At 41.1% G+C, this 24813-nt stretch overlaps 1 protein-coding gene across 5 annotated transcripts in view; it reads right to left on the bottom strand.

Moving 5' to 3' along the window:
• Positions 1-595: 595 nt before the first annotated feature.
• Positions 596-24813, bottom strand: part of LOC115582134 (dual specificity testis-specific protein kinase 1) — a 41494-nt gene continuing 17276 nt past the window's right edge. For 4 of the 5 annotated variants that reach the window (XM_030417906.1, XM_030417905.1, XM_030417908.1 and 1 more), the window contains 8 exons: positions 17442-17635; positions 16799-16920; positions 15200-15248; positions 14715-14864; positions 6177-6350; positions 5813-5896; positions 3926-4012; positions 596-3011 (listed from right to left, as the gene is read on the bottom strand). In XM_030417906.1, the coding sequence (XP_030273766.1) occupies positions 2907-3011; positions 3926-4012; positions 5813-5896; positions 6177-6350; positions 14715-14864; positions 15200-15248; positions 16799-16920; positions 17442-17635 (965 nt within the window). In that variant the 3' untranslated portion in view covers positions 596-2906. Of the gene's footprint in view, positions 3012-3925; positions 4013-5812; positions 5897-6176; positions 6351-14714; positions 14865-15199; positions 15249-16798; positions 16921-17441; positions 17636-17878; positions 18458-24813 lie in introns of those variants that run through there. The other variant, XM_030417909.1, reaches the window with a different exon arrangement.

The following is a 24813-nucleotide window of genomic DNA, read 5'->3' as shown; positions in this document are numbered from 1 at the left end:
TTCAGCATTTATTTATTTATGTATTTATTTATGCATTTATGCATTTATTTATTTATTTATACTTATGTCAGGTTTGGTCCTCCATATACATCTGTGCGAATGCTGTGCGGCCTGCTCTGTGTTTGTGTGGCTGAGGGGAGGTCGCGTGGCTCTTGTGGTTTCTATCTGATGACACCCAAAGCTGTCCACCAGGGTCCCTTTTGTGGATGGGTGTAGACTGCTACAAGATAAGCTACTGCTATCACGGTTTTGTGATTTTTGGCTATATAAACCCAATTTGATCTCACTTCAAAGTGCAGTTCCTAGAACTCAGAGTCAGATGCTTGTAATATTTTGCAGTGCACAGGGGCTATGGAGGGACTGATGGGAGCCCCGGGGTTTCTATCTACAGGGTGTTGTCCTTATCCTATCGATGTGTGGGCTAATCAGAATATACATATGAAAAGGCACTACATAAATAGTTGAACAAATCCAATCATATAAAGACTAAATGCTAATATGGAATAACCAAAGTAATTAACACATTCAATGAGGATGCGAACAGTCTTGACACGAATGACAAACATTGTCACAATAAATTCCACACAGGTTCAAATGAAGTTGGACCGAAACTTTATTCTTAAAGTTCTATTAAAGAAGATTAAATGAAACTGGTTCCATTAGTTTTTCATGATGGAATGTGAAAACTGAAACAATAAAGCCCTCTGAATGCAGATTCATATTTATACTGTCACTGGGTGCAGATGATCTACCCTGAATGCAGAACACTGCCAGCCTTCATTGGAAATTCAGTTCAAGAATAATTTTAATATTGATTTTGTAGAAAGTCTTCTCCTTGTGCCTTTTACAACACTAAGTTTTATTTCTGTATGTAAAAACATGCCAGGGTTTCTGTGTTTCACTTGTATTTCATTACAGTTTTTGATATTGTTTAAATGTTTTGCCATTAGGTGTGTATATGCGAGAACAGAAAAACAAAACCCTGCGAGTGGTTTAGATCCAAATGGCAAAAACACATTTTATGTGTTTTTTCGCTGTCCAGACTTACAATCTGGATATGCCAAAAACATGTTTTTATTGGGGATGGTTATATTGACATAGCCTTATTTGTTTTCATCAGAAAATAATAATAATTATCATTATCTATCCACTCTTTAGCTAAATCTACTAATCCTTAAGGGGGTTGCAGAAGGCTGGAGCTGATTTCAACTGATGTTGCAACTGAAATTTAATGGGATAGAAATGAGATGACACACAAACCCGAAAATAGTAAATAAAGGCAAACTAAAAGGAATGTGGACCCTTTCAATCCCAACAAAGGTAGCAGAGTTCTTTTTAAGTTTTCAAGAAAAGAGAGAAGCTTGAATATTTACATGCACATGTTCTGTTCAAAGTAACTTGATAAACTCTTTTTCAAATAACAATATGTTGAAGCAAAAAGACAGGAGGACATTACACTGTGTGACAGTCGCTGGTTTGCTTCACAGGGCCATCTGAAAAGGCGTCATACGAAACGGGCAGGCACTTTCAAAAAACACTTGGCAGGTGATTGGATGGACCATCGTCTATTACTTTCTATCACAGGCTAAGTTTGACCAATCAGATGAACAGCAGGAGACCCACTGGTTAATCAAACTTTTACTGAAGTCAGCCGACAAACGAGTGAAAAAAACGAGTTAAAACATCTTTTCCATAAGAAAAGCCTTCATTGGTGTATTATATACTCTGATATAACTAATGCTGCAACTGTCATTGTTCAAACACACAGTTGCTTCTCTCACTGGTCGTTACACCTGAACCACACCTGCAGCTACCAGTAGTTCCTTAATGGATGTTGATTGGTTAAACCATCATAGGTCAGCCACAAGCACACAGCTTGAAACCTGGCGAGATGGATTTGCAAGATCAACTGATCACGTGATATTGCTTCACTAGCTGCCTCACAAAGTAAGAAGTTGTGTATATCGATTCCCAAAGAACAGTTTCTTGGTGATTTCACTTTCGAAAATGTTTACTCTTTACTCTTTTGGGTTAAATCTGCCAGACATTTCCAAGGTGAAAGTAATTCAACTGAATACCGGCGAAAGACCCAGAACATGTCTGTTCCTAAAAAGCTGATTGGAGGTTTTTCAGTGCTATTTAAAGACAAAATATATGAGATAATACATTGTTTAGATCATTTAGAAATTAGATCAATATGAAATGTAATCAGGAGTAGGAATGTGAATCCAAACAGAGCAAATACAGGTTTGACCTCAGCATGTTCAGATTTCTGTCAACTTCTGTTTCTCTTCAACTCTTCATAGTCTACAAGACAACTTTACATCTCTTTACTCCTGATTCGTTATTGGCCATATGTATTCAAAGCTGCTTTGCTTAGGTGATGCCCAATGATCAGGCTGTTGTACTCCCAGTACAGAGTCGTTCTCCTCTGGGACCATTCTCGCTCAGCCAATAAATCCAGGCATCAAGAAATCAAAAGGGATGGGGTGAGCAGATAGAAGAGGCAGAAAATAAATCATCTGTGTTGTTGGTTACAAACAAACCACTCACAAAGAACAGAGGGAAGTGAGGAAGGAAGAGAGGATAAGACCTTTTAGTCGAGTAAGACGTGCAGCAAAAACACAGACCTCACTGTAAATTCAAACTACTATTCATCAGAACACATATGTGTAAAAGCATAGGCAATTTTCCACTGCCCTCCTAAAAGATATCTAGTATATCTGCACCATGTAAAGACAAGTTCAGCCACGGTGACGTGTTGTGGTGATGCAGTGGAGGGCTGAAATATAAGTAGGTTTTTTTTTTTTTGCTCAGGTATGTCCAGCTCCCTGTCCAGATTGTGATGAATAATCCCAGACACTCTGAACCATTTGCTCGATATACGCTGTTTTCAGACTGATGACTCAACTCATGGTCACATCAGATTTTGCTGGCAGTTCCAGACTCTCAGCTACTTCTCCCAACTCATCCAGTAACTCTGTGAAGGCTGGCCGTCTGAAGGACTCCACCTTGGATCAAAAGAGAGGAGAGTTAGACACGTAGACAACATACTTGTTTACATACTTAAGCCTATAAAGCAAACATATTACTGGAGGCACACTTTTGTTTGCTGACCCATCATTGTCAATGCTGTTCATGTGCGTATTGGATCTGAGGACATGCACAGTTGACACTCTATACCAACCCAGGATATGCAAAGCAGCCATCATGTGTATGTGAACGCTTAGTCAAAAGCAGTTATGTTTGGGCCCTTAAAGGACAGGAGTTTTACTTGTTTGTCAGTATTCAATGGGTTTTCACTATGTAGCTGTCCCATTATCTGGTACTTACTATCTTTTCATCTAGCTGAATGTCAAAAATCTTTCTGGATTGATTGGAGTAGTTTCAGATCACCTGCTGTGCAGGTGTGAAGACTAACAAGGCTAATAATTAAAAATTGAGAGCAGTTTAGGCCATTCCCTTATGGCCAATCAGGGTGAGACGTCACACATTAAATGTAACAGTCTTAGGTTGCTGTCACACAAAAGCAAAATTTATATTTATATAATATTTAATATATTATTAGGCCAAAAAAAAAAAAAAAAATCTGCATTTTGGCTTGGAGTTCAACTGTGGTGAAGTTTGACTAGTGGAGTCGCAGCAATAACCAATAACAAAGTTGGTGTGTGCTTGACCCCACAAATGGACCACAAACCCAGCACACCGAGTTCCATGTGCCTCACATCTGCACTGTCCACATTCAGTGCCAACAGACGCTTTTAATTGGCCTGCATTTCACATATGCATAACTGCAACCTTATACCTTTTGATCAGTAGTGTATTATTTGTTAAGAACACGGTTCAGCAAAGCAAGAATGATGTTTTAACCTTGCTTTTGTACTGCTACTGTATGTTTTATAAGTGAGCTCCTGTCTTTACCTACCATGCAGCAGCTAGCTGATAACTCCAGGAGACGCTCAGGACAGTCAGTCACCAGCTCCCTGAATGCTTTCACATCCAGCCCATAGTTCTGAAATACATTAACATCAAGAGTCACTACTGTACACATTTCACTTAAACTTATCCAGTATGTTTCAAGATCAACACATCTGTTTGCTGTAACTGGTATGGGGCGGCGATTGTAAAGTTGTGCATGCTAAAATAAACAGCAACTTTTTGCCATATTTAGCAAAAAAACATGTATAAAAAACACATGTGAATTTTTTAATGTTACTTTTGACCAGATATACAGCAATATTTGTGAACTTTGTGATATTTACTTCTCTTGTAAAAATATAATTTCAATGTTTAATCTGAATAAAAAATCTAAATCTAAATGTTAAATGTTAAATCTAAATGTTAAATGTTAAATCTAAATGTTAAATGTTAAATCTAAATGTTAAATATTTGAGCATTTGAGCTCGCAGTAAGCAGTCCATTTTGGTGTGTGTATGAGGTCTACTGGGAGCAGTGCTGGTTGTACAGTCTAACAGCAGCATGAACTTGCGATATTGCTCCTTCACACACTTAGGGTGTAGCAGTCTGTCATCTAAGAGCTCTCCCGTGCTGCCAGACTGTCCTGCATAGGGTGGGAGTCCAGGGGGGAACACAACACAGAGCTGGCCTTCTCGATCAGTTTGTCAAGGCTCTTCCTGTCAGCAGTTGCGATGCTTTTGCCCCAGCAGACCACTCCATAGCAAATGGCTGATGCCACAACAGAGTCAGAAAAGGTCCTCAGGTGTGCTCCCTGCACTTCAAAGGACCTGAGTCTTCTCAGCAGGTAGAGTCTGCTGTGGCCTTTCTTGTCAAGTGATGTCTATCCAGGCTGGTCAAGTATTTATTGTTAAGTTGAACACCCAGATACTTGTTATGGTGCACCTGCAGAAATCCACCACCAGCTCTTTGGTCTTCTCTTCATGAATCTGGAGGTGGTTCCACTGGGGTGTTTGCAGCAGGAGTGACTGGGTAGGGGGAGGGGCAGGTGAATGATCAATTCTACTGAAGAGTATGTTCAGGTCATTCAACTCGGCCTGGGAGTCAGGTTCCTTGAGGCCAGAGATGGTTTTAAGGCCCCTACGGACTCCACTGATGTTGTTCTGCTGCAGTTGTTCCTCCACCTTTCTCCTGTAGTGGATTTTTCCGTCCCTGATCCTCCTCCTCAGCTCCCTCTACACAGAATTCAGCTTTTCCTTATTTCCTGATATAAAGGGCCCTTTTTCCCCTTTGAGGAGAGCCTTTATATCAGGGTTTATCCAGGGTTTGCTGTTGGTAAAACACTGTACAGTCAGAGTCACAGAAGTCGATGTAGTCTAGTATACAGTGTGTAAGACGGTCCTCCCCGTGAGCATCACAAAGTTCATACCACACAGTTGAGTCTAAACAGTCTTTGAGTCTCGTCAGACCATCTTTTCACTGTGCGGGTGATGGTTGGTTGTCTGTGTACAAGGGGTTTTATACACAGGCAGGAGATGAACCAGGTGTGAATCAGATCTACCCAGGGGAGGGAGTGGTAATGAGTTATGTGCCTCCTTGGTGTTGGCGTAGAATAAATCCAGTATTTTTTGTCTCTGTTGTGGTAAGTGACATACTGGGTGAGTGTGGTCAGGGTGGAGGATGGAGAGGCATGATCCCAGAAATGAGAAGGAGGACATGTGGGTGCTGTGTCCACAGCCTGTTTATAGCTGAGTGTAGGACATTACAGGTCACTTCGCCATTAGCTGATAACATGCGAGAACTCCCTCGCCATATAGTAAAGCCTCATGTTAAGAGTATCAAGTCAGAATACTGTTGACCTGCTGTGATAATGATGAGGATTTTTATTAAGCTCTACCTGTGTTCTGGGTAGTATCTCAGGGTCAGCAGGTATCCTGGCAAGGATTTCACAGAGCACAATGCCAAAAGAGAAAACATCCACCTGGAACGAATGAGACACAACGTGATAGTCATATATCATCATATACTGAGAATAAGAAAAAGATACCTAAGACACAGACACACACACGCAGTTATTAATAGACTATCAAGAGAAATGTTACAAATTCATGGTAAAGTACATTTAACAAACTTTCCATCCACTACTTGTTGGATGTATGAAAAAAAATTACAGCAACCATTTAATTTAATTTGCGACAGATTTTGTCAAAAGTGTACTAGGAACAGCAGTGTATGTACTATGATGGGAATCTGTCTGTTACCTTGCGGTCATAAGGTTCTCCTCGGAGCATTTCAGGGGCCATCCAAAATGCTGAGCCCACCAGTGAGAGCTTCCTGCCAGGGTCTTTGACTGGCAGCTCCACCACTTCTCTGGCCAGGCCAAAGTCAGTAACCAGGGCCTCACGGCCACGAGACGTCATCCGGATCAGACAGTTCTGGGAAAAACAAACAAGGGTACAAGGAAAGACTAACAGTCAGAACATGTTGTCTGCTGACTGCTTCATTTGGGAAGTGGCGTGAGATGAACTTTGTGAACTGGCATTAAGCAAATAAAAACTGATTAATTGAGTCACTGATTGTATCACTGGTCAATACAACTGTAGTGAAATCTTCTGCCAGCAGAGGGCAGTGTAAGGGTGCCATCTGAGGACGCAGGCAGCATCCTCACTTTCTTTGGTTCATTTTGTAGCTCATCAAAAGTCCTGATCTTTGAATGTGCCTTCATTGAGCAAACATGTGTTTCAATGGAAACTGAACATCCAGCTGCCAGACCAATAGTCTCTCTGTACTTTCTCCACTTATCAGTACATTCAATAGGATCTGTTGTCAGCACCTTTTCCAGTACACTAAATAATTCACTTGGACCACATGTGAAGAGGCTCAATACACAACAGAGACTTAATGAAGCTGCCTGTGTTGTATGGTACAGGGTAGCCTCCATCACACTAACTGGCTGGCGGTTTCATGATTTTTAATAAAATGTAATCTGTCGAAAAACAATAATCACGGTTCACTGATTTTAGAGAGCTGGAGTCATGATGAGAGACTGACCGTGGGAGAGTTTCATAACAACAGTGGGTGGCCTGAAGTGTGTATATCAAAGTACATCTGCATATTGTTTATGTCTGTTTGTATGTATTGTATGTATAGAAAGAGGTGTGTTGATAACTGCACAAAATGAATGTCTGAAAGACAATGTAAACATAAAAATGTTTGTGTGTTTGCATGCACATAAATCCCTTAGTCTTTGTGTGTGTGTGTGTATGTGTGTGTGTGTGTGTGTGTGCGTGTGCGTGTGTGTTCCCATTGTACCAGTCTTTTCAGTCCAGTAGCATGTCATTGAGCAGGTTTCCTCAGAAAAACTTCAGTCCAAGGCTTCAACTCTAAATTTAGCCCCAGCCTCTCTGCCATGGAAAGCAACAGTCTTTGAGGAACAAAAATGGAACTTGCTGGTCGATGCAGAAAGGAAAAAAGGAGCTTGTAAGCACTCATTAAAAAGGGGCCTGTACTTTTCAGAGAGCATGAACTCTGATGCAAGTTAACTTGCAGAGTTACTGAGGCACCTTCACAATGACTGCATTTGTTCAGGGGGCTTTGGAATGTGATTTGCTGTTTGGATGTTTCAAACCATTGGTGTCAGAAGGTTCACAGATCCATCAAACTGGATTTGTGGTGAATGAGTTATTCCCACTTAAACTCACATGGTCTTAAAAAGAAAAAATGTACAAGTTTTTTTAATCAGAATTCTTTTAATTTAGGTGGGCGTAAACTGAAACTGAAGGGTAACTTTAGATGTTGGCGTATATCTGGCCTCCTCAACTACTTTTTCAAAAGGGTCAGACTTTTGCATTTCCTGTATCTGACCTGTAAGTAAAGAATTTACATGAGCTAATACAATGTACTTTTGATTTTTCTCTCCTCGTCATTTATTCGTTTTCACAATTGAAAAAGATTTGAAAATATATAAAAAATGTATATATTTGTAAAAGTACAGGAGAAACACAATGAACCATTTTGATCTTAGAAGTAGGTTGTTGGTTTTGATTCTCATAAATTCCCTCTGATTTAACAGCCTTCAAAACGTTTCAATCAGATAAGAGTATTTTTGTCAGTAGCATCAGGCAAAACTAATGAATGGGCTAAATAGCCCACTAAAAAGGATGAAAGGGCAAGAATAAGGTTGTTTCTTTGGATGATCAAATTTTCACATTCTGTTTTATTTATGTTCCACCTATATTATGTATAGTATAATTATATTTAAATACAAGTATATGCATGTGAAAGAAGAGTGTATGTATGTATGTGAGACCGCCAAAATTAATTCTGGCTTGTACATCCCCTCATAGGCTGCCATCCCCACACAATCTAGTGTGCACGTCAGAGTCAACAAGTTATGTGCGTAGCAACAACAGTTAGCAGCAATCTATTAACATGACAATAGAGCAACTGTCATGGTGCCTTGCCCCTTGGCATTACTGACTGTTTCTCCTGGGAAGCATGGCAACCAGACAGCACCTACACACAAACACACACACACACACACACACACACACACACACGTTGTGTTGATGAGGATCTGCAATGGCTCATACTGCCTGAATGTTAGAGTTCATAAAGAAGAAAAGGTTAATAAAGGTTTCAGTTATCAAAACATGTATGTACTGAAATGTTTGATGAGTCGCAGTCACAAACAAGATGGAGATTAGTTGAGCCACAATATGCAAAAAAAACAAAAACACAGTGGGACTGCCATGTCCCAAATCACAAAGTCACAGTCTCTAGAACATTTGAATAAAAACTGAATGTAGATAGAGTTAGTAATTCCCAGATTTGAATCCAAATCAACAAAAATTTGTCTCAAAACATTTAATATATTATATCAAATAATTTAAAATAATAATAGAGGGACTGCAATTTATACACTGTTTTTATATTTTTTGTGGAGAAAGTTGACCATCTCACACGCCTCTGAATTTCCATGTGTTTTGGACACTGCACAAAGGGGGTCAATGTAACTTCCTGTGCTCACTGTCAAGCACTGGAGACAACTGAGTATAGACTGCACAATGACAATTTCATGTAAATTAAATAATGATTATCAGACAAGACTTACATCCTGTTGCCATTTGGTGGTGTAATGACTATACCTCCTAATTGGCATGTAGAGGTGTTTTCTGCAAGATTCAAATGTAAAATTATGGAAAGATTGGAGCATCTACACACAACTTCCTGTTTCATGGCTAATAATTCCTTGCTACTGCATCATCTTCCAATGAGAACTCAGATTCTTTACATTAGAAGACCCTGTTGTTAAGAAACAAGAGGCTTGCTCATCTAAAATCGCTGCATATGATTCATCTGAAGCTGAGCAACGCATCTCCGACTCTGAAGATGCTATGGTGGACAACATTTCTAAGCTAGCCAAAGCCGGGAAGAAGTTCGAGACAGCACTGGATAAAATTGATGAGCTAGAAAACGGGAGACGGCGGTGTAATATTCACATCATGGGACTACCCAAAGGCAGCGAGGGCAGTAACCCTGTCGCATTTTTTAAAACCTGGCTACCGGAGCTGCTGCAAGTTAGCTTCAAAGGCAGAACTGCCACCTGGCTCTCACCCGCCATCCCCCACTTAGACAGCGGTCATCGAGGTCCACAACTTCCAAAATAAACTCCAGATCATACAAGCAGCAAGGAAAGTGCAGGCTCTATCTTACAACAGAGCTATAGTAATGATATTCGAGGATTTCTCCTCAGCTGTTGTAAAGAAGTAGCAAGATTTCTACTCGGTTAAACAGCAGCTTAAGGAGAAAGGAATCATCTTTGCCATGCTGGATGCCATCAATATTCTTGATCATGGTTTGCCAAAATACTTTTCTCATTATAAAATGGCGAGCGACAAAGCTGAGCTAAAAATCTGCAGCTGGAATGTGAGCGCGATACACAACCCTATTACGAGGAAAAGAAAATCGAGCTTCCTAAAAAAGGAGCCATTCACTTAGCAATGTTGCAAGAAACTAACCTGTTTAGAGATGAACATTCCAAGTTTCAAGTTTGACTGGGTAGGACAAGTGTGTAGCTCTTCATTCACTAGCAAAAGCAGAGGGGTTGCTATTTTGATCAGCAAACAACACTGTCTGACATTGAAACCATTGGATATATAGCCTCTTATATATTTCTCCCAAAAAAGTATTGTTAATGATAAAAGACATTTTGGTTTTTAAGAATATGTTAAATATTTGGAGGGAGGCCAGGAAATCAGAAGGGTACAATAATTGTTTTTCGTTATCAACCCCTCTTCATGATAACCCAGATTTCCCACCTGGCCTTCTGGCTGGTCTCGCTGATAGGAGCAGCAGTGGCACCAAAGTAGTTATGGACATGGTTCAGGGTGGCTCAATCCTCATATTTCAGCAAGTTAAAAACTAGTTTGGTATAACCAATGTTGACCTTCTTAAATTTTTCAGATTTGGAATTGTATCCTGTCCAAGTTAAAAGTGTTCTCTGGGGGACTTGCCAACTCTCCTATAGAGTCTCTGCTGCTGGATCATTTGCATCTTAAATTCTTTACCAAACGGCTTTATAGGATACTGTGCAGCTTCAAGGAGGACAACTTCGATAGAGTTAAAGGCAAATGGGAATCTAAACTGGGTACTATAATAGAACCAGAGGACTGGGATGCCCTGTGTAACCAGACTGCAGATCTCAGAGTTAGCTGTGGTTGCCCAGCTAGGAGGGGGAGGTAGGTCACTGTTAGAAAAATGACATTTACTGCTGTCACTAGGGGACGCTGTGACTGCAAATATTGGTACATACATTTGTTCCGAATGGGACTTTATCACCGTTCACCGCTTTAATGTTACCGTGACCTTCATACTCACCATCACACTCAATTGAGTTTTTCCTGACAGGAATTTGCTACTTGTGTATCACGTTTGAGTTTAAAAAATATTGTAAAAATGTGTGTGAAGAGAGAAGAGAGAGACAGAGGACAAGCTGGTGCCAGTGTATGTAGCGGATGAGCGTGACGAAGAACATTAAGCCACTGAGCCCTGATGTCCAAACCCAACAATAAATTCCATTTGTATACAAATCTTCCAGTCTGTGGATACCTCTGATTATCAATTATAAAAGAAGCTGAAGTGAAAGTTCAGTCAGAAAGTATTCTTTTGAATGCTTATGAGGGAATGACAAGACAGTATGACAAATAAACTCTCAGGCATGCTCACTCACACCTACATTGTTACCTGTCATCATCGACGGATCATGACCACGGGCCCTGGACACAAACTGGCCATCGACCCTATCTACACACACAAACAGTACACGCGATCAGCAGCGCACTGAGTGCCCTCCCCTAGCACACAGAGTTTGGTTGCACAGTAGCACAGGGAAACCCTCAACCACACAGCATGTATTACCTTGAACTTAATTGTGTTATTCTGATGTGTTCATTTGCTGCCACTTAAGGTCTGTGTTGTTCTATACATGCCATGTACAGCCCAATACACATCTTTATGAGTCGAAATACATCTTTATTTATATAAAGCAACTAACAACAAACCATTAAGGAATACACAAATTGATATCGAATGTAGTTCAGATCCATAGCTACGACCACACAAAACAGTAGTGAAAAATATCCTACCAAAGCAAAACGTTTTCTTCTGGCCTTCTGTGAAGAAAAGTCATTGATCAAGTTGTCAAAGTCCAAGTCCGATCCACAGTTCTGATTCAATGGCCACGAGTGGCAGCATGTTCAGGCATGTCTGTGTCATCCTTGTCCTTATTTAGTTTATTAGTAATCCTGGACATTTGGTAAAAGGGCCGTGCTCCCTCACAGTTGCTAACAGGAAGCGTCAGATAAAGTCTTAATGCAATATATACACCGGGGAAATGTCGACTGTAATCCACAATTGAGCACCATTTCAGAAGTTCTGATAGAGACATGTTCAGTCCATCATGTCTAATGAAAGATCTGAAGTGAATCATTTAATCGGCAAAACGTCTGTCAAAATCACAGGGACAGGCAGAGGAAAGAGTGTTTGCTTTTTCAATGACTTCACTGTCGGTCCCTGGCGCTAAAGATGGTCTTTGTACATCTGGCTCACAGCTGGTGCAGCTTAAGCTTCCCTTTTTTTAAGCTGCTAACTTGTCATTTTGAATCATGTATGAATAGTAGGGCTGCACGATTCTGGAAAAAATGTGAATCACGATTTTTTTGCTTAGAATTGAGATCACGATTCTCTGGCACGATTTTTTTCACAAAATGTTTATTGCACTGATAAACTTGAACAAAACAAAACAAAAAACACATTGCTTTGGCAGAGGCATACTACTATGCCTCTGCCAAAGCAATGTGTTTTTGTTTTGTTCAAGTTCTATCATTGGATGAGAAATGATTTTTACAAAAGTAAAAAAAAAAATTAGTCTCCAAGATGAGAGGGCATCCTTCAATACCTCATGTTGTACAGTGTTTTTGGGGCCGTATCTCTGGCTAGGTGATATGTGATAGCTGCTGTGATCGGCTTTCTAAAACGGAGGCGTAATATATCCTCCTTTTCCAAAAGCCGCCTCAGAGGTAGGCGTAAACATGTGATGTGACGTGAAGCCCGAAGTTGGGCTGTGAAAAATTGACAACGAGTTTGTCTTCAAAATAAGAGCTTTACATTGCACCCCATTGGAGTTTAGAACTGGGTTCTTAGCGGGGGGCTTTTAATTTGAAAGTAGCGACCGTTCCTAGCTTGTGGCTACAACAACAAGCTAACACAACCATACAACTAGAGATCCAGGAGACGCTAGCATCTCCCGGATCTCAGCGGCTGTCCAGTTGCTCATCTAGCAGGCGAGGTGGAAATAAGTGTACCCTCCGAGGCGACAAATCAGGGGTCTGTTTTGGTCCGCCGATTTGCCGCCTCGGAGGGTAAAACCGCGGACCTAGCTGCCAAAAGGACGGGCAGATTGGCGGCTTGCTGCCCCGTCTAACAACGGCTTCTCACTCACTCCTTCCAAACACTCAACTGCAGGCGGGCTTCCGCCACTGAATCACATGTTGTGAAGACGCTTTACCACAGGTTGAGGGAGGAGGCAACGGCAGTGCTGCGTTTGGGGGCGTTTCAAAAAATCCGGGAAGAAAATAGGAGCATTTGTTTGTGATTCAGCTCGAGATATAAAATGCTTCAGAATCGCTGTGTGTAGAAATGAGATCACGTGTATGTGTGAATCGAGATCGCGATTTTTAACGATTTTTTGTGCAGCCCTAATGAATAGTATTTCAAAAATTAGCCAAATGTGCTGGCTTCACTTAAGGTGTCTATCTCTCATTTTCATCTGCAGATATACTCTCTAAGGCCTCCCCTACTTTTCAGTAATTTTGCCAAAGAGCTTTAGTGGAGTCAGCTTGGCAGCTCCACCGAGTGTTTGATAGGGACGTTAATGTTAAGTCTACATGGATATCAGAATTGTGTACAAGGATTGCAGTAAATCAAAACAGTGTCGCACCTCCGATCTTCTTGGTATCTACACTGTTTACACCTAGAAAGTTTAGCGAATGGTCTGCACAAAGCACACAATGGATTAATGGCTTTCTTTGACTCAAGTGAGCCTGCAGTCCATTGTACCACTCTGACATGTTGCTGGCATTATCAAATGATTGGCCTCTACGGTTAGAAAAGTCCAGACGAAGACTGTCCACCATGGCAACCTCACAATCTGCCAGACTATGTCCTGTATGGCTCGGAATTGGCTCAAAAGCCAGAAAATGTTCCACTGTCTTACCTCGCTTTACAAATCAAAAAATGTTAACATGTTAACTGATCGACATGAGATACATTGAATCTACAATGACAGAGAAATATTTTGAATGACAAAGCTCTTTTTTTCTCCCATTAACTCAATTAACTCTTCACATGTTGTTGTTGATCAGTACAAGATGCTTCCTCTGCCGCATCTGCAAAAAATCTTCGAATAGTTTCTGTTGTGTGGCCATTCCAGGAGCTCATCATTTCCTCTTTCTCCTAAGAACTTGATCACTGCCACAACTCATCATAGAAGATCCCTTCAATATTGCCTTATATCTAAAGTTTGCTTTGTCAGTACTGGGTCAATTGCCCTAGTGCCACTCAACCTCTTCATTAATATTAGCATGTTGGACATAATGGTCTGGCTTCCTTTCATGTTCAGAAATGCAGTGCGGATATTTCCAATTGCAAAAAAAATCCATAAATGCATTTATTTGGTCCCAAACAGTTTGCAGGCAAAGCAAAATACATGTCCAGTTGATGGTGATTATAACAGCCATTCTCACTGTGCTAGTTGTTCATTATGCAAGTGACTGCACAACAAACCCAGCCTATACTCAGTGACTGCACAACAAACTTCCAGAGTTGGAAGTGCTAGCATCATCGCATTAGCCTAGCTACGCACTGTGTAATACTTGTGTAATAAACATCACCTTTACTGCATCACTCATCTCCTCTGACTGATATACACATCGACCTTCCTCTGAGTAGCCTCGAGACAATTAACAAGAAAAGAGACAACTCAGACAGTTAAACTCAAATAACTACATAAATAAAGAGAACACCATGACGGGTGCAACAAGAGGAAATGAAACTGCCACATTAACAGCAGAATAGAACATCTCAAACACAGCGATAACTCCAGTGCTTTCCCTGTGAGGGCTCTGTGGTGGAAGCTGTGAAAGCAGCTGATGAGAGATGAGATGAAACTTGAATGATCCCTGTGGGGACACTGGACTATTGCAGCAGCTAAATAGCAGGACAGCGGCTGAGTGTCTTACCTTGGAGTTGAGGTCTCTGTGGTAAATGTTCTTGTAGTGCAGGTAGATCATGCCTCTGCTAATATCACAGGCCAGGTCCACCTTCTCTCTCCAGCACAGGGGAATGTCTTTCCTGCTCAGAAGCTCCTCTAGACAGCCTCCATTCACATACTGAAACATCCAACAAATACTAGCATATACACACTTTCCAATTAAAGGAGAAATTAATCAATTCAAATTTAGCACTGAAATAGTACTAATGCATTTGCTTTATGATACTGATATGAAATTGATACAGGTGGATAATACAAAAATATCTGATTATGTGAAAACATAATAACCTCTCCTATTACAGTCTGAAATTACGCTGAAGCAACCCAGGCCTGGTTACACAATGAGTATCTGACTCACCCTGCTCATCATTTAATTATCACTATCAGGTCATATCAGTGTAATCTGGTTTGTTTTCCACACTCAGAACAAAGCTAGCCTGTGAACATACTCACCTCTAAGATTGGATAGAGTTTGTCTTCCTTAACACAGATTCCAAGATATCTAGAAAGAGAGGAAATGTGTTTAAGACTTCTCCATCTCCCTTCTGTGTCCTTATCAGTCAAAATTGATTGATTTCAGACTTATATTTTCACTTTGGTTTTTCGGGTCTGTCTACATTTGTATATACAATTATGTTAAACAGGGATCCCAGATACTAGAAAACAGTCTATCCAGTAAATATTGTGTGTTTATACCTCATTATGTTCTGTGGAAGTCTATGTGGCAGGTGGAAATAATTTAATGACTCAGAGTTCAGATAGGTGGGGTGCTTGACAGAATTGTGCTTTGGGCCCCAGGACTGCCTGCTTATGTATTAGGGCTGCCTTGAAAGATTTCTCACATTAGTCCTTGATTGAACTGATTAGATGCATTTACAAAAATCTGCCACAGACAGGAAGACAGACAATTAAACACCTGGCAAGGTAATCAAAATTGCTTCGGTGTTAGTTCCCACTGCAGAAGGTGTCTCCAGAACCACATTTTGCCATGATGACACAAAGAGAAATTATTACCAGCCAACGCAGTGAGAAGAACTGCTATGTTTACCCTGATAAAGAGCTTTTTAGTCATCTCTCAGGCTTTTTCCAATTAAGTAGCTAATTTCTTTTTATATTACTAAACTAAGTATTGGGCAACATTACGGCATTGGTTCCTGGGAACAATGGCTTCAACAAACAATGTACACACACACTGTGTGTTGGGTTTTCAGGCTACACCGTGTGAAGAGGTTTGTGAGTACGTGGCAGTAACAGTATGGACACTGCTTTGATCGCAGCCTGCTGTACTGTAACAAGGGACCTGGACAGATAAGCTGCACCCTGATAACCTTACCACTGTGACCTTGCTAAATGGCTAAAATAAGATTGCTTAGGCAAACATTATGCCTGCCTGGCTCCAGTCCTTATGTAACTCCCATAGATGACAGGGCCAGTGTTACATAGCTCAAATGTCTCATTTCACTTACATTGACTGCAGCCCCAGCAAGGCTCTGTGTCACTCATTAACAACTAATAAACTAAACAGAGTAAGCAAGATCATACATTTACATTTTTAAAGATTTTGGAACCCTTCAATAGGTTTTTTTTAATAGAATTTTTATAGTGTCTATTACAGAGATTTATTAATGGCCTGGAAGCAGACTGAAGTCTGTTAAACATTTACTCTCATTTAAATCAAGAGCATAGTGTGGATTTGGCAGAAATCTTTTCAGTATCTTGTATTGTAAAGTCAGTTTCAGTTTTATCAACTCAATTGTATGGACCATTGAATACCTTCTAGCATTGCAGTAAGTAAGAGTGCAGTATTACTTTAAGAAGGTACTGCTGTCACACTGGTCTATAACTACTGAAGGCATAATTACTGCTACCAAACTGAATATAGGGGACAAAGGAGTGTTGGTGAAATTGTGATGTGAGGGAGGATGTAGATCCTGTAGAGACTGAAAAGAGAGACTAAATATATGAGAGGAACCCTCAAGCTTTTTGCTGTAGTAGAACTGAACCCATTGGCCAAATCACGAAGGCTTCAGGGAGAAGTGAGTGGACTGTTACCTGACAATGTTGGGGTGGGAGAGCTTCTGCAGCAGGCTGATCTCTCTTACTATGCTGTCTTGGTCCACATCGTTTTTGTAGATCTTCACCACCATCACCTTCCGACTACTGTTGTGAATCACCTGAAGGGCAGTGGTGTCTGTTAGTAGCAGTTACAGCAGTGGTGGTTGTAGCAGGGATGATATAAGATTCACAGTAGAGTATGACAGCAGTTTTAAAGGAATCTGGAAGTATAGATAGGAAAACAAGACCTGATTTGTGTTTTATAAGCTGATACAATTTGAACATTAGTCCAAAATTAGAAAGCACAAACATGCCTTTAAATCTCACTCAATCTGGACACATCAAAGCTCTGACTTTCACAATCCCCATAGCCATCCTGTGGCTCTTTCTGGCTCATTTCATCAGAGACAATGTAAGAAAATCATCTTTTCATGCTCCACTCCAGCACTGGTGTCACATTAGGCGTTATGTAAGGTTTCAGCTGGGGATGAGTATTTCACCCCCATCGTCGCCAAAGCTGGTAGGCCAATCACGGTATGGCAAGAATGTCCCAACTAGTGGCTGAAACAAAGCAAGCTTTGATGGCAGCTCACGCGTAGGCCGGCAACAAGAGCAAGTAGGGGTAGGACAGAAGGAATACCTTATAGACTTTGGAGAAGAAGCCACTCCCAATTAGCTCAGCAGTAAAGTTTTCCCAGAACTCCAGTTTGCGGACAGCGGTGCGGAGCTTCTGCCAGCGGTCCACATGGTAGTATTTGTCTGAAGACTCACCGTACAGGGTGGGACTAGAGGGCTCAGAGGACACGTCCACATCACACATCCTGGAGATATCCGCTAGGAAAGTAACCACACGGAGACACAGGTTAGGCTGAAGCTGCTTAAAGGTTATATTTAGGTTATGTGCTGAACTTATTCATTTCCTCAAAATAACACAAGCTGTGAGAAGAATTAGTCTTAACTAGTCAGTTCACACAAGCATCTTAACATATTCTTTACAATGACACATAGATCAAATGCACACCTTTCATAATGGCACTGTACTTATGCTGCCAGTTGTTCCCATGCCTGCTACCATACCTGAGGGCTGAGCTGTCACTTGCTGCTAACACCATTGCTCATATAGTATTTGATCCACATCCACCCAAGCATTCGCCTGTATGGTCTGAGGTCACACTGGTCTAGCAGGGTAGGCTATTATTGTCACTCCTTTGCATTGCTGTGTGGAGATGTTTCGTGTAGGGGACCTAGATGTTGAATATCTGAAGACGGACGAACAAAGGTGGAGACGTTGAACCCGCTGGTTCACCTGTTGACCAGGTGTGCAGTGGCACGACGGTGGCTTAGTTACAGGTCGATGAGGAAGCTAGCATGGATGTAGCATGGTTGTTAGCTTGTCCTCCGCTGCAGTGGCAGAGCAGCCTTCTCCGTGCCACGATGAGAGACATAGAACCAGCGCATTTAATCAGAATTAGTTTGTACAGCGGGTGGCTGTACCTGACCAATTATGGTAAGTTTTATGTTGTTTATTTTGCAATACGGGAAAATATTAACAATAATAAGTGCACTAATTTCACAGTGGTTTAGTGGTTCTTCTTCTTCTTCGGGGTTTTACAGCAGCTGGCATCCAAAAGTTGCATTGCTGACATCTATGGGACTAGCACCTTAGTGCACTATATCCTGCTATATAGACCAGTGTCTTGTAAGAATTTGAAAAAACAGCATTTTGCCCTCCTGCTTGACCCTACTTCTAAAATACTTTTAAAGGAGTCATCACCTGGTTTTTTACATATCCAGTCCCTCTTGGATCGCTTTGGATCAATTCTTAAAACTTATTAGAAAAAAAAAAATTAAAAAAAAATCAAACATAGAGCTTGTTCTGACCCTTTTTCATACCGCGACTTTCTCACGTGAGATTATGCGCGAGGTTTTGACCGGTCCAGATGTGCATTGTATTAATATGTAATGAGGTGCGCGTTGATTGGCCGCAGGAAGGACAGAGCCGGAATGGGGGGCGAGCCTGCATGCACACAGACTCCACAACATAAACAGCCCGCTGTCATGGCGCACACACTAAATGACGAACCTTACGGAATTCAGGCATTTATGTACGAGCCGGAGTCGGTAACTGAACGGGAGAGTGAAGAGGCAGAGACGGTGGAAGAGACACGTTTACAGCAGGATGTCTCTGAATGGTAAATTCTTTTTTTTTCCTTCTTACTTTTCACACTTGTGTTTTACATGTAAGACCTGAGTTTTAATGCTGGCGGTGACGATGTATGGCGTGAAAATGACAGAGAAATAAGCAGACTCGGCGTGCTCACTCAGAAAGTCTGGCTGAGGACGGCTGTGAGCCGATGCTTAATATGCAAGTAGCCTCCTGTGGTAACGTCACCACAGGAGCAGAGTCAAAATCTCGTGCTTTAGGAACGCGCACTACTGTGCGCTATTCCTGTTCGGAAAAAGAGCCAAAGCGAAAAAAATAAGCCACTTTCAAACTCCAGCTTTTCAGGCAAGTTTCAACAGAGGTCCAACACCAATATGCATGATTTAACGAGAGAAATTGCGATTTCCGGGTGATGACTCCTTTAAGAGATACTTCTTCCAAGCCAATTTCTTGCAATTCTTTGAGTAGATCTTGTCTTTGGCGGTCATAGATTACAAGAAATCAAAGCATGTTGCACTGTCTCAGGTTCCTGACATGAACACAAGCCATAGAGCTTTTTATTGAAGCTCCTTGCACTACTTATAGGCAAGATGTACTAAACGCTCATGTTGGGTCCACCATCACGCCAGCATCAATATGGCAGCAAGCAGAAGCAAATGTAAACAATGCCACATTGTTTCAAATGTAAATATATGTCACTGATTATAATGAAATATCTATTATGAAATATCCAATAGTTAGCTTGCACTGTTTTCATGTTGTAGGCTTGTCAGTCGCTGCAGCATTCGAGCCAGTGATTAATATGGAGCATGAAGCCATAATTGCTGGTTTTAAATGCCTTTACTGGCTCCTAAAGCACGTTGCCACCATTGCCCACCAATTAACTTATAACTCTGATTAATGCAAGACAGTATGGAACCACTCTAAACTCTACTACGTCATGAATCTTTTACCTATAGGGCACTGCCATCAGTCGGTTGCTGGCCTGTGTCAGACTCCTGTCACAAAAAAAAACATTCTTCGCCACCGTTGGGCCGCCCTTCGAATTTTTGGATTGGTCATTATCTCTGATCCACAAAACAGCTGTGAACAGTTTCACTGGAAGAAAGTAGCTCAACTGAAACTGTTCATGGCGGCTGCACAGAAGCCCTGAAACATTGGTGGTTGCCTCCGGAAGCTTAATCATCATCGGACGATAGCCATTGGGTTGTAAGGTCTGAGATGTGAGACATAATGTATGGAAGCATTTTCAGGTCAACACTATACATGGACAATCATGGATGCAGGTAACTGTTTGATGACTAATGCTAACTTTGTGCCTGACTTACACAGGGATAATGTCAGCTTGTCACTCAATAGAGGCAGTGGAAGTACTGTGATAGCTTCAGTTCTCCTGTGTTTAAAGACCACTCAGGTTGTGTTTGAAGCAAATTACATGTTATTTCAAATGTGTTACAAATGGATTTTGACGGCCCCACAAAGTGGAGTAGTGCTACAGGTGAAAAATTACTAAATTTTTTATTTTTTTTTTTATCTGTCTGATTCACTGAACCTACCTTTTAAATTGCGGGGATAATGAGGTGCAACACTGAGTGAACATTTTTTCAAATTTAACCTGATGAAGGGCTAACTGTACCAGAACACAATGTAGTAATGAGACTGACTTTTATTCCCTCAGAGTTTAACTCATAATCCCACTAAAATGACAGGGATTATCCTTTTGTCAAGATGGAAACGTCACTGAACCAGCAACAATTTGCAACTCAATGTGTTTATACCCTATATCTATATCGACATTAATATATACAGTATGCTGTTTTACATCCGTCCAACAATGTCTAAAATAATTGATTTGCACACCAAAAAAAAGACTGTGTTACAACTGAAAGGGAAATTTATGCTTTTCACAGTATGAAAGAGACCTTGGATGAAAGAGAGGTTTACAAAAGGTCTAATTTCACTCTCCCACTTCTTAGCTGCATTGATGAGGTAAAGTGCTTCCACTTTGCAGCAGGAAACAAAGACAGTGAATAATGTGAGGCTTAAAATAGATGCAGGCCTGATGGATAACACAGACACTCTTTAGAATGGTCAAGTGAGTGTCAAGGTTTATTCTCAATATTTCACTTCTGATAAGGGCTGATAACAGAGTGGCCACAGCATAAAAGAGCAGGTATTGAAGAAAATGTGCACTGAAGATGTGCATCTTCAAGGGTAACAAGAGTTGGATTTTATTATCTTCTTTTCCAAATATCTGTACAAAATCAGTATTGCCAGTTAGCTCCTGTATTCATTCTTCTTCATATAATTTACAGCACATTACCTCTCTCATTTAAGAGCACAGCATCACAAGTACTGTGCAAAAGTTTAAGGCACATTATTTTCAAAAATAATGCCATAAATAGTTTTTTATTTATCAATTAACACTGCACAAAGTGGCGCGCAGGTGGTTGAGTGGTTAGAGCGCATCCCATATAAAGCAGCTGACCCCGGTTCGATTCCGGCTGGAGGTCCTTAGCTGCATGCCACATCCCCCTCTCTCTCTCTCCCATATTTCCTATCTGTCTGCTGCTTAATAAAGGTGTCTATGCCATAAAAAATCTTAAAAAAAAACAACCACTGCACAAAGTGGGAATCAAACTCAAATCTAATCGATATCTGGTGTGCCCAACCTTCTATTATTTTCCATGGTATGCGGTGTATAATAGGATGCTTATTACAACCAAAAGAGACTTGAGACTTGACTTGGACTTGCCAAAAAATGACATGGGAGCATTTCACAATGTGAGCAATGTGGCTGGGTTTAAAAAGTGATGCAAGATGAACTTCACCTCCTACAGAGAAGCCCTGCCATTGCACTCCTTTCCTCTCAAAGGGGGTAGCCCTGACCTAATTTGGGCCACAGAGGGCTGGGGTGACAACACTGAAGGTCAGAGTTTGTTTTTTCCCACAACAACAGCCTCACTTGCCTTTACGATGACGCCGGTGGAAAGCACATGCTGACACGTTAACACAATTGGCAGGGTTTTGTCAATCAAACCATGGGAATCAGCCCAGCTATTCATGCTGCTTTTGTTCATTTGGCTCCAGACTAAACAATCACTACACTTTCAGCTCCAACACTGTCAGAGATAAGTGCTTACAGTGCAGCCCTTTCATGTAGCTGTCACTCTCTTGCTCTCTCCACTGTCTACTCTCTCAATCCTTCGTCTGTCCTTCCTTTTTCTTTCTCAATAGGCCTATAGTTTTATTGAAGCTGTGGTTCCCAAATATGTTTTGGTCACACACCACTTCTAAAGCTAAAACAAATGTCCCGCCCACATACTGTACATGAATAATAACATTTCCATCAACTGTAAACAGTATTGAACACCCCAATAATAGGTGTCTCCCTGTACTGGCAGTTAACCCAGGTGTAAGACAGGCTTCATCATATTTTGGACTTTGCCTGTGTGTTTGCTTAAAGAATGTTACCTGTTTTTAGTTTCTTTTCTGTTAAAAACCTGTCTATACTGCGTCATCTTGTCTGAATAAATCTTGCTAACCTCAATTTTACTTGCTAACATCAGAGGATTCCTGTTTCTTCATCACGGCAGAGTACGTTCACAGCAGACATGCAACCTTAATCCTTGTCGTTCTGGGAACATGAACAATGGCTGTATTAAAATTAACATTTAAGTTAGTTATTACCAACAGACGTTCACACCCAAGTATTTTTAAGCTATAGATCTTCACTGTATCACTATCCTTCACATTACCGTGTCCTCCATACAGCCATGTGCAACTTACTGATGGATGAATATTGTTTCTAGCAAATGTAATTCAACGTTTTGTAATCAGAAACATTTTAAAGAAGAGTAAATAAAAAAGAGAAAGAAACTGATTTGTTGTTCACATTTGATTTCAAGAATAAATATTAAGGTCACAGATGGACAGAGCAATTTTAGCAGCTACTTTCTGCAAACCTTTCATGAGAAGCAGGGCAGGCTTTCGAGCTGAGGCCAGTGAGAGTGAAAAGAGCCAGGAGGAGGAGGAGGATTTGTCTCTGGCTATATGTATAAAAGCAGTGCTTAACTTTAATAATGGAAAATGAACAGAATAAATGAGATACACTAGATATAAATGTCGCTGTGTTGGCGCAGCCAACCAGCGAATCAGTTAGATGGCTGGCAAGCTAGCTACCCCACAGGCACTTGTGGAGCTCCTTTTTTCAGTATTGTTAACTTTCTTTTAGTATTCACTGGCAAAAACTACAGCACCCAGTTTAGTAAATGACTTGTGTCTCCTTTCCTGTTCAGTTTCCATTTCTTTTTTCCACATTCAATTTTTTACTTTGTTTTTTTTCCCCATCTACCATTAGCTCCATCTGAACCAGCACACAGGTCCCATATTGACCATAATCTGTAGGCAAACAGTTGCAGTTTAGGCAGACTGCTTGTTGTGATCTTTCACAAGCAAAAAAACTCAGATACTGTCGCGACCCTGCAGGAGTACTGGGAGGGAATGATGGGGAGTTCATGGGGGGAAGAGTTGCCCCTAGTTCAGCTTGATAGGCTAGTTTGGGATTGGGGGAGGGGTCAGGGACGAAAGGGAAAGTAGTAGACAGAAAAGGCAGGCGGTTCAGGGGAAAATTCTGTGAAGAGAAGCTGTTACACACTCTAGTTAGCTAGCTAGCCAGTTTTCGGCTATCAGCCTTTGTTGTTCTGGGCACTCCTCCAACACCGTTATTAGACTGCACAAAAGGGAATTATACAACAAGTAGTTCCGACCAAGCAATCTGAATGGTCAACAAGAAATTTAGACCGTGCTCAAATCAGGATGACAGCACGCCTGACTCATTACTCAAACTATTACTCCGCCAAGTCTGTGGCAACATTGTATTCATCTCCATGGCAACATTGTACCTCTCAGAGCTGGAGTAGGAAACGGCGGCAAAATAGGCAACAAAATGGATCGGTTTGCTGTTAATTTTGATTTATTGGCTTCAGCGTCTGTCCGAGGAGGACAGCAACAGGGCCAGGCTGGGAGCGAGCAAGGAGCTTGAGATAAACATGTGGGGATGAGTTATCAGCAAACGGGCACGCCACGAGAGAGTGTCCCGCAAAATGATCAGGGCGATGGCGAAACTATGAGGAGTTTGCCGCGAGTGCTGGTCGGCTGAATCATTTCCTCCGCCGCAACAACTTCACTTGCAGAAGACAACTATTGCCCAGAAGGATGCCAGAGAATTCACAGAAAAGCTGGAGAAGTTTGTGACATTTTCATCCCGGATTTTTGAGAGGAAGGAATTACGCCTGGTCCCAAATAAACACCTGGTCTGTTCAGTGACTGAAACAAATAGACGCCCCGGCTATTATTTATTTTCCCTTCAGTGTGAGAGACACTATTGTGACCGCGGTGAAAACGTTTTATAAAAAATATAAAAGAAAAAAAATCAACATCTTTGTTATAACTTGGGCGATAAAAATAAGCATTTTCTGTTTATCTGTGCAGTATTGATTTAGTTCGGGAAATTCAGAGACCGCGATAAAACATTAATGTCAGAGTTCATCATCTGGGACTAGAACATCCTTTCTGTTGCTAGGTCGTTACTAAGGGTTGGATTATTTGATGGAGTGGTAAACTACGTTCCATTACACATATGAGTCTACTGACGTGACTGATTTTGTTTCAGTTATTAGTCAGACCCCATGTGTTTCCATGGAAACGCGACGCACACTCGCAAAAACCTTTAAAATTTGAGAGCAAATTGTCCATCAACATGGATATATTTTGATTATACATTTTGTTTTTGTTAGTATTAGTTGTATAATCGCAATATTACCCTCGAGGGTGTGCTTTAACGTCA

The sequence above is a fragment of the Sparus aurata genome, chromosome 5 (assembly GCF_900880675.1).
Source record: "Sparus aurata chromosome 5, fSpaAur1.1, whole genome shotgun sequence".
In the NCBI taxonomy this organism is placed as follows: Eukaryota; Metazoa; Chordata; class Actinopteri; order Spariformes; family Sparidae; genus Sparus; species Sparus aurata.
This window is presented reverse-complemented; position numbering and strand designations above follow the sequence as displayed.